Source organism: Bison bison, unplaced genomic scaffold (genome assembly GCF_000754665.1).
Source record: "Bison bison bison isolate TAMUID 2011002044 unplaced genomic scaffold, Bison_UMD1.0 scf7180017864160, whole genome shotgun sequence".
Lineage (NCBI taxonomy): Eukaryota > Metazoa > Chordata > Mammalia > Artiodactyla > Bovidae > Bison > Bison bison.
In genome coordinates, this window is record NW_011494732.1 from 1,485,763 (window position 1) to 1,496,121 (window position 10,359).

Consider the following 10,359-nt stretch of genomic DNA (forward strand, 5'->3'; position numbering starts at 1 on the left):
GGCTGGCCGATGCGCGGCTCGGCCGGGCGCGCGCCATCCTGCTCAGCCTGGCTCTCTACTTGCTCGGCATGCTGGCCTTCCCGCTGCTGGCCGCGCCCGCCACGCGCTCGGCGCTCTGCGGGGCCCCCGGCCCTACGAACGTCCGCAATTGCTCGGCGCCGCCGTGTACCGACACACCCACTCGCTACTGCGCTCCCGCAGTGCTTTCCGCGCTCGCGCTAGTGGGCCTGGGCGTGGGCGCTGTCAAGGCCAACATCACGCCCTTTGGCGCAGACCAGGTGAGGGGCCGCAGGTGCGAGGCGAGGGGGCGGGATTGGCCGCGGACCCGGTAATCCAGGTTATCACCCGGGCTGCCTGAGGTGGACGCTAGCGAGCGGAGCTGCAAACTCGGGGGGCCACCTTCCAACAAAGGGGCCTTTGGAGTTGATTCCCGGGGGCGGGGACAGAGGCGTTTCGGTACTAGGCATCCGCAAGTGCAAAGGCCCTGGGGCCAGAATAGAGGGTTGCTCTGGTTGTCATAGCAGCTGCAGTGGCTTGTTGTTGCAGCACGGAACACATCAGAACACGTATTGTGTACAACACCTACAACACGTACACGTATTGTACGCCTTAAACTTACAGAAGGTTGTCGACAAGTATGTCTCAAACAGAAAAGAAATGGGAGCAGAGGTGGCAGGTAGGGGCTTCGTGATGTGACGCTTTGTAAAGAGTTTGAGGTTTGTCTTGAATACAGTAGGAAGCCTTTTATGGGGTTTGAGCCGAGGGTAATGTGATCTGATTTACGTTTCAAAAATATTCAGTCTCTGTAGGGCAGGGGCCTGGCAGCTGTGGCCTGCCAGCCAAATCTGGTCTACTTCCTGTTTTTGGAGAGCCCGCAACTTAAGAATAAGAATGATTCTTAGGTGCTTTTTTTTTTTCTTTTTTCTTTGAAAAAAAGAAAGTTTGTGTGTGTGTGTGTTTGAGACAAATGAAACTGATAGGAAACTCACATTTTAGCCTCCATAAATAAAGTTTTATTGGACCACAGACCTGCACCTACCTGGTCACCTATCAGCCATGCTGGGACTGCTTTCACAATAGGATAGCAGAATCAAGTAGTTGTGATGACAGACTGAATGTTAAAATGTAAGCTGTTTACACCCTGCCCCTTCACAGAAAAAGTTTGCAGTCTGGTATAGAGCTTCAGTTGTATGGAAGGTGCTGACACCAGGTAGATTAGGTAGGAGTCTATTGCACTGGCCAGGTGAGAAATTAGAGATTTGCATTAGGACGAGGGCAATGGACAAGGGATGAAGTGGTGGATTTAGGATGTTACGAAGGTGGTGGTTGTTGGTTAGTAGCTAAGTTGTGTCCGACTCTTTTGCGACCCGATCCCCCCCCCCGCCCCCCGCAATGGGCTGTAGCCCGCCTGGCTTCTTCTGTCCATGGGATTCTCCAGGCAAGAATACTGGGGCGGGTAGCCATTCCCTTCCCCAGGAAATCTTCCCGACCCAGGGATTGAACCCAGGTCTCCTGCATTGCATGCAGAGAGGGCGCCAGAATTGCTGGCTGATCTTATGCAACAGAGAAGGCAACTCCTAGGTTTCTGGGCCAAGTAGCCATGTGATTTCCAGTATTTACAGAGGGCCTACTGTGCATCAGGCCCTGTGCTGAGTACTTTGCCAGTTCATAGGACGCCTCTGTTGTTACTGTGCCCATTTTGCAGATAGAGAAATGAAGACTGAAGAGGTTATATCATTTGCCCAAAGTTACAGAGCTAGTACGTGACTGAGCCGGGCTGCAAGAACTTGCATCCTTTGAATCTGAACATCAGTCACACCTGTGAAAGGCTATTATGGTGAGGTGATTCCTTATAACAATGCTGGAGATAATAGTTGCCTAATGTCCTGAATTCCTAACCTCTTTCCTCCGCACCATGGAATGTGCTTTACATACCTGAACTCATTTGAATCTCTTATGAATCCTAGACCTATTTTTAAAATGAGGAAACGGAGGTGCAAAAAGATGTGTTTCTTTTGTTTTGTAGTGAGTGGCCACACCGTGCTTTAGGTGCAGGCTTGACTCCTTAATGTGTACTTTAGCTGAGATGGGCGTTCTGTGATGGTTCTGCCAGCTTTCAAGGCCAGGACTGGGAGTTCTTCATCTTGTGTTTTTGTTTTTTTTTTTAATTTATTTTATTTAGTCTTTTTTTTGGCTATGTTGGGTCTTCATTGCTGCGCTCATGCGTTCTCTAGTTGCAGGGATTGGGGGCTGTACTCTTTGTTGTCCACAGGCTTCTCGTGGTAGCTTCTCTTACCACGGAGCACACGCTCTAGGGCGCGCTCGTGGTTGTGGTGCTCAGGCTTCAGCAGTGGCTTTAGCAGGCAGGTTGATAACCCCTGGACCACCAGGGACGTCGCTCCATCTCTAAAGACAAGGCCACAGGACTACAGTTCGTGCTGAGTGTGTAGGTTATGCCCCACTGTGCTGAGTGCTCTTCCTACACTGTCTTACATAAAACCCCGCAACAATTTATATCCCATAATTATCCCTGTTTTACAATAAACAGAGGCTTAGCAGGTTTGACCAGCCCTGGTCCACTGCAAGTGAGTGGGGAAGCTGGATTTAAACCCAGAAAGTCTGACTTAAAAATGACTGCTTTCCAGTAGATAATAGATAAGTGATCAATACTCCTTAAAAGAAAGAGTGGTCCCATAGAAGTTCTCTAGAAGGCATGACAGAATTTGGACTCTTTTGATGTGTAATTAAATGTGGACATTAAAAAGAAATGTGCTGTTCTGCAAGAGAATTGACCCAATCTCTCTCTTTTTTTTTTTGACCCAATCTCTTCTGACATGACACCATCATGCAGAACAGATTCAGGGAGATCAAAGATTTGACTACCATACACAGCTTTGCGATTGTAGCCCACCTTCTTTAAAAGTCATTTATCAGGATGACTGGGATAACTTGATTACAGACCACATAGTAGATAAAGTTGGAGAAGGCGATGGCACCCCACTCCGGTACTCTTGCCTGGAAAATCCCACGGACGGAGGAGCCTGGTAAGCTGCAGTCCATGGGGTCACTAGAGTCAGACATGGCTGAGCGACTTCACTTTCACTTTTCACTTTCGTGCATTGGAGAAGGAAATGGCAACCCACTCCAGTGTTCTTGCCTGGAGAATCCCGGGCACGGGGGAGCCTGGTGGGCTGCCATCTGTGGGGTCACACAGAGTCAGACACGACTGAGGTGACTTAGCAGCAGCAGTAGATAAAGTTGCATTGATGTTAATTTCTTAGATGATGGTTTGAGGTCTTGTAGAAGAACAGCCTTATTTTTAGGAGATTCGTGATGAAATCTTTGGGGTGAAATATGCTGCAACTTAATAGTTCAGCCAAAAGAGTATTTTGTATATGTACAGAAAAAGAACTAAGGATGTAGATGAAAGCTATGGGTGTGTATGGTTTACTGTTCTTCCAACTTTTCTGTATGTTTAAAAATTTTTTAAACTGAAGAAGAATCTGCCTGCCAAGCAGGAGACCCAGGTTTGAACCCTGGGTTGGGAAGATTCCCTGGAGAAGGAAATAGCACCCCACTCCAGTATTCTTTCTGGGAAATCCCGTGGACAGAGAAACCTGGTGGGCTACAGTCCATGGGTTCGCAGGAGTCAGATACAACTTAGCAGCTAAATAGCAGCAGCAGCAAGGAGATGGCCATCAACTGATGGATGGACATATGCGGAATATACTTCAACAGTAAAAAAGAGATGAAGTACTTGCTTCAGTGTGGATAAACCTTGAAACCATCATGCCGTTGAAAGATGCAAGGCACCAAACACCACATATCATAGGATTCCATCTATATGAAATGTCCAGAATAGACAGCTCCATAAAGACTTAAGAGATGAGTGGTTGCCAGAGTCAGGAAACAGGGGAGGGGAAGCCCCTGTGAACAGAACCAGGTTTCTTGCTGGTGTGATGAGAAGGTAGAATTGGAAAGCGGTGGTGGTTGGACATCTGTGAAGACTGAAAAAGACTGAGTGGTACATTTCAAAAGGGTGAATTTTATAGTGTGAGAATTGTATCTCAGTGGAAACGAAAATGTTAGTACCTTCAGCTGGAGTGCCTGCTGTGTGCCAGGTGCTGGCTGGTTGAAGGGGATTTCAGAAGTCTCCCCTCCCTCCCCCGCAGGTGCAGGGAGGTATGGCCAGGAGCCTGCTCTCTGGGCATGAAGCCTGTAATCTGTTCTTCAGGAGGAGCTAGTTTGGCATCTCCTGGCCTGTCTGAGTTTGAAGAAATCTATTTGTATTTTTAAGGATTTTTTTTTTTTAATCTTGGCCGTGCCCTGCAGCTTGCTGGATCTCAGTTCTCTTACCAGAGATTGAACCTGGGCCACTGCACACTGCCGGATCCTCACCACTAGACCACCAGGGAGCTCCCAGGAGCTTTTTTGTTTAATTGAAATATGATTGATTCACAATGTTGTGTTAGTTTCAGGTATACAGCAAAGTGATTTGGTTATACATTTATCAGATCAGATCAGATCAGTCGCTCAGTCGTGTCCGACTCTTTGCGACCCCATGAATCGCAGCACGCCAGGCCTCCCTGTCCATCACCAACTCCCGGAGTTCACTGAGACTCACGTCCATCGAGTCAGTGATGCCATCCAGCCATCTCATCCTCTGTCATCCCCTTCTCCTCCTGCCCCCAATCCCTCCCAGCATCAGAGTCTGTTCCAATGAGTCAATATCCTTTTTCTGTTTCTTTTCCACTGTAGTCCATTACAAGGTATTGAATATAGTTCCCTGTGCTATACAGTAGAACCTTGTTTTTCTGTCTTATATATAGTAGTGTGTATCTGTTAATCCCAAATTCCTAGTTTATGCCACCCCCAACTTTTCCCGTGGTAGCCGTAAGATTGTTTTCTATATGTCTGTGAGTCTGTTTCTGCTTTATGAATAAATTCATTTGTCTGCATATAAGTGATATCATGTAGCATTTGTCTTCCTCTGCCTGACTGACTTCACTTAGTGTGATAATCTCCAGGCCTATCCATGTAGCCGCACATGGGATTATTTCATTCTTCTCTGTGGCCGAGTGGTATGCAGAAGGTACCTTTTAGGCTTCTCTATCACTCACGCCTTTGTGACAGGGCTTCTGGGAAGCAGTCTGAGGGAGAGATGAATGGGCCCAGGCTGTGCAGCTCTGAGGAGGAGGCCTTGGCTGGCTTTGGAATGAAGACTTACACCACAGAGTCCAGGGGCGATGCTGATCTGAATTCTGTCAGCCCCACCTTTCCCCCAGTGCTTAACCTTTCTCAGAGGTCACAATCATTCTTAATGGATGGATCTTGTATTTGAAATTGCAGACTGAAAGAACTTATTTTATAACGAGAGCAAAGCTACATTTCACCTAGAGGAAAGACAAGTTGCACTCGTGTGTATTTAAAGGAATTTTTCCACATCAGCCTACTATTTGACTCACTGCACAGGATCCTGTTCTTCCAGCTGCTCTTTGAGTTGCAGCAGTGGTGTCTTTTGACCAGTCACATGATGGTCTTGTTTGCCCTTGATCTGGTGGGGCAGGAAGCGAGGGTACAGATGGTGATGTAATGTGACCGACGTGAATTGAGGGTGTCAGTCCAGGGCACGGAGGCATGTGATCTGTAGTTTACAAGGGCAGCTTCCCATTTGTTCCAGAAAATTACTGGTATGTGGTTATTTAGGGCTTTAGTAATAGGCTTAGGTTTTTAAAGTAATTTGGGTGCATTACACTTGGAAGTTCAAATAAGTTGATTGCCAAGTTCACCCGGATGTGCGCAGCGCCTCTATAGACAGTGGGAAGGACCCTGATATATTTCAGTTAATGCATAAGTTGTCTGTGTTAATTTTCGATATTTTGTTTACTGGCCCTCTTCCCTTTTAAGTTTGCTCCCTACCCTAATTACTTGTTTTCTTATCTTTAGTTATATTTTCTCTGTAGCCATTGGCCTGCTTACAATTTTTTCTTCCCTCTGGTTTGTTCCCAGGAGATCACGAGTATTTGAGTCCATTTTAGTGACATGGTAACCCACTCCAGTGTTCTTGCCTGGAGAATCCCAGGGACGGGGGAGCCTGATGGGCTGCCGTCTATGGGGTCACACAGAGTCGGACATGACTGAAGTGACTAAGCAGCAAGGGGACCTCCTTGGTACTCCTGGGGTTAGGACTCGCCTCTGCTGCAGGGGCATGGGTTCAGCCCCTGGTTGGGGAACTAAGATTCCAGAAGACACATGGCACAGCCTAAATAAACAAACAAATGCATTGTGTCCTCAGGGGGAGCTGTCTTTCTTAGAAACATAAGACATCCTGCATACAAATCATGTATTCACTCATTAGTCTTGCCATCATTTGTTCTTGGATCTCTGTTCATTTCTGACGTGGAAGGGAGTCAAGTTTAAGCTCATTCTGATAACGTGAGGTTTGTTTAAAAACTCAGATTTTCAGTTTTAGACGGTGATTACCACATAATTACTTCACGCATATTACTTATTACCATGTTGTTGCTGTTCAGGCATTAAGTTGTATCTGACTCTTTTGCGACCCCAGCATATTTCATCATGTTGGATTAAAATTTTTTGGAGGGATACATGATTCTGATTCTGTATTTACACCTGTACTTTGATCTTAAAAAATAGAAGTTAAAATGTCATATCACATAATACGGCTGCTAAAAAGATGGTTTTTGTGCATCATAACTGGTTGTTTAAGCCCCCAGTGAGAACCTCCTTTCTTACTTAGATTACTCTGTGGATCAGAATTCAGATCTGTTACTGGACCAGAAATTTGTCCAACCTTTTCATAACCTGTAATGTAAGGACAAGACAACAGAGGTTCCCGAGACAGCAACACCCGGCAGTCTTTGTACACAATCCAGCATCAGCCTTTAAACCAGGAGGTTTGTTAAAACATTTTATGAGATGAAACTGGCTAGAAATGACTGGCTCAAGCACATTCTCGGGGTGTCACGTAGATGTGAAAAGCTATCTTCGGGGAGGGATGTTACAGGGTGCCCATGCCCACCCAGACTGTCTTGTCTGCACCAGGACAGGCCCCCACTGGGTAGGTCTTGAGGAAGGTGCTTGTGTAACCTGGTACTTCTGTTTGTCTATGTTCAGGAAGTCAGTGATCTTTGAACCTTTAAGGAATCCTGTTCTTATCAGAACTTCTTTTGATTCCCCGAGAGGTTTTCTGGTCTGAAAACAGCACGTGGTTTTAGTTGCACTCTCTAATTTTCCTCTGGTTCCAGATGTATCAAGGCTTGGAGCTATATGGCTTTGAGTAGAAGTCCTCTGGAAAGTTGTTTAAAACGCAGACTCCTGGGCCCCAACCCCAGAGATGATGAGTGTCTGGTCCTGGATAATAATAGGTCCTGTGAATCTGTATTTTTAAGGAGCATTCCTGGCATTCCCAAAGCACGTGGTCCCTGGGAGTTACTTTGAGAAATGCTCTAGGATTTGTTGAATTTAAGTATATTTAAGAAATCTGTAATAATTGAAAGTATAAAACACATTTTTTGTCAAGGGACCCTTGAGCTTATCTGTAAACACCATTTGATTGTGCTGCTGATTTTCCCTTTTTTTTTGGCCGTGGCTTGTGGGACCTTAGTTCCCCAAAGAGGAATTGAACCTGGGCCCCAGAAGTGAAAGCACCAGGTCCTAACCACTGGTCTGCCAGGGAGTTCCCACATGCTGCATTTCTTAAAGACTGTGATGACAGCAGTAATTGATAGAAAGCTGTATCAATGTATCATACTATTTTATATATATGTATAAAGTGGGTTTCCCATGTAACGCTAATGGTAAAGAATCTTCTGCCAGTGCAGGAGATGCAAGAGACCTGGGTTCGATCCCTGGGTTGGGCAGATCCCCTGGGGGAGGAAATGGCAACCCACTCCAGTATTGTCTGGAGAATCCCATGGACAAGGGAGCCTGGCAGGCTACAGTTGATGGGGTCACAAAGAATGACACGACTGAGGGCACACACACACACACACATACACATACATAAAACAATGTCTATAAAAACATCATATATGTTTTTCGTCCTTGAAGGTGATCACACGGGTTTAAGTCTTTTTCTTCCCTGTTATTTTAGGTTAAGGATCGGGGTCCAGAAGCCACGCGAAGATTTTTTAATTGGTTTTATTGGAGCATTAATCTGGGAGCAATCGTCTCGCTGGGGGGCATTGCCTACATCCAGCAGAACGTGAGCTTTGTCACCGGCTACGCCATCCCCGCTGTCTGCATCGGTGTCGCTTTCGTGGTCTTCCTGTGCGGCCAGACCTTCTTCATCACCAAGCCGCCCGACGGCAGTGCCTTCACCGACATGTTCAGGATACTGATATATTCCTGCCGCCCCCAGAAGCGCATCAGGGAGCACAGTCCTAGCGGGTGAGCGGCTTTATTCTCATCATAGGCTGCTCCACGTGACTTATTAACCACTCTAAAATAAAGTGCTCGCTTCTGTCTGTCCTGTGCTCACCGTTGAGGGGGTCATGGGGTGGGAGTTGAAATGTCTCACGGCAGCGCCAGGAGTGTGAAGTGTCTCCATCTCCATCTTAAAGATGAGCCAGCGGCCTCCCTCCTTCCCCGGCTCGCGCTTTTTCATTTCTAACCTGCACTTTGACCCTCCTCTCACTGCTGATGTAGATGGAGGCCCCGGACTGCTTAGCTGTATAAAGAGGATAAAGACAGAGGCTTGCCGAGGGCATTGAAGAGACAGTGTTAAACTTGATACATTTCTCTTTATTTTAAAAGGCCTGGACAGTCCTTTGGCTCAGAAACCGAGCAGTTGCTTAGTTTGTAGGTGTAGGCTCCTTAAGCAGTGAGCCGCTGCCTCCCACTTCAGGGCCAGCAGCTGAGCAGGTCAGCGCGGGCCGTCCTCCAGTGGTCACGTCAGCCGCTCTCTGTGGACAGGACAGCAGAATTAAGATGCTCGTAGGGTAAGGCCGTCGTCCCGTTAACACGGGACTTCCCAGGTGGAGCACTGTCTGCCCACGACCTGAGGTTTTAAAGCCAAAAGTCCCGGGTCTCAGGGAATCCCGGGCAAGCTCTGGCGGAAGGTCGGTCACCCTAGTTGCAGAGTAGTGAAGAAAAGTCCAGAACTTAGCTCACAGAAAGACCTCAGAAATTTTTGGTGTTACTTTTGACATGTAAATTAACGTGTATTAAAAGACTTCCCTTTTGCCTGTACTATTCTGGGAATTATGACAGATTTATTCTGTCAGGTAACCACAGTCAGAACGTAGAATATATCCATCACCTCAGAAAAGTCCTCGGGACCATTTGGAGTTGAGCCTCTTAGGGAGTATTTTGATCAAGACAGGGGCACTGAGATGGGTGCTCAGTCCCCGAGGAGCCTCCTGCCCCTCTGCAAGGAGGGCCCCCGTTGCAAGAACGTTCTGCAGACTGACCCGCCACTGTCTGCCTCCTCGTGGCTTGTCTCCCTGTATCCTGTTTATGTCCTTGGAGCCGTCACAGATGTCTCATGTTCCTCCCACGTGGTGGATCCCACAGCCCTGCCCCTTCGCTCCCGGCTCATGCCTCTGGTTGCTTTATCTGTCCCCAGGCGGGGCTCCACAGACTCCTAAGTGCATTCAATGTCGCATTCAGACTCACAGTTCAGAGCAGCTGGTGGTGCGACCACACTGAAGAATTTTTAACGATTGAAGCCCCGCTGCCTCTGCAGCTGGCAGCAGTGCTTTACTGGGGCCTCATTTTAATTCAGCAAAAGCGTGATTTCAGATCCCAGATGTTTAGCCTACAGATTAAGTACCCACTAGCAAAATGTGTCATTAAAGTTTCAGAGTGTCTTTCTGGGTGGTACCTGGTACACCTGTGCAAGAGGACACACTTGCTTTGTGGACATGTGGGTTTTGATGCACAAATGGCGTGGTAAAGACTACTGGGACTGGAGAATCTATTTTCCCTTTATGTTGGTTTTTGAAGTCTTCCTTGGCACAATTCAAAGAGGACCAGCTTGCAGAGAAGTTGATGGTCTGGCAAATTCTCTTGACAGTACTCTCCTTATGCACGGGTTGGGGCTGTCTGATCTTGGGCAGGTCAGTGACCTTGCAGAGCCTTCTTTTCCTTCTTGTGCAGTTGGAGAGGTCCCCTCTCATAGGATCATTGTGAGGCCTAGTAAGCTGATAAGAGGCCAGTCAGTGGTAATTAATTGATGAGGATGCTTTTGCAGAATGTCGCTCTAGAAGCGAAGGAAGCACTGCATCACCCAGCATTCCCTTATTTATGGGGCCGATTTCATCTGGCCCAATCCCAGTTTCTTTCTGCTCTAGGTGGTCTCTGTTTTGTTTTTTTTTGCGGGGGGGGGGGGGCTCT

General features: G+C 47.3%; 1 protein-coding gene across 1 annotated transcript in view; it reads left to right on the forward strand.

The window, feature by feature from the left end:
- The window catches only part of SLC15A4 (solute carrier family 15 (oligopeptide transporter), member 4), a 29,463-nt gene that overhangs the window by 365 nt on the left and 18,739 nt on the right, over positions 1-10,359 (forward strand). Inside the window, exons 2-3 of the mRNA XM_010841406.1 lie at positions 3-278; positions 8,117-8,412. Of these exons, the coding sequence (XP_010839708.1) occupies positions 3-278; positions 8,117-8,412 (572 nt within the window). The remainder of the gene's footprint in view (positions 1-2; positions 279-8,116; positions 8,413-10,359) is intronic.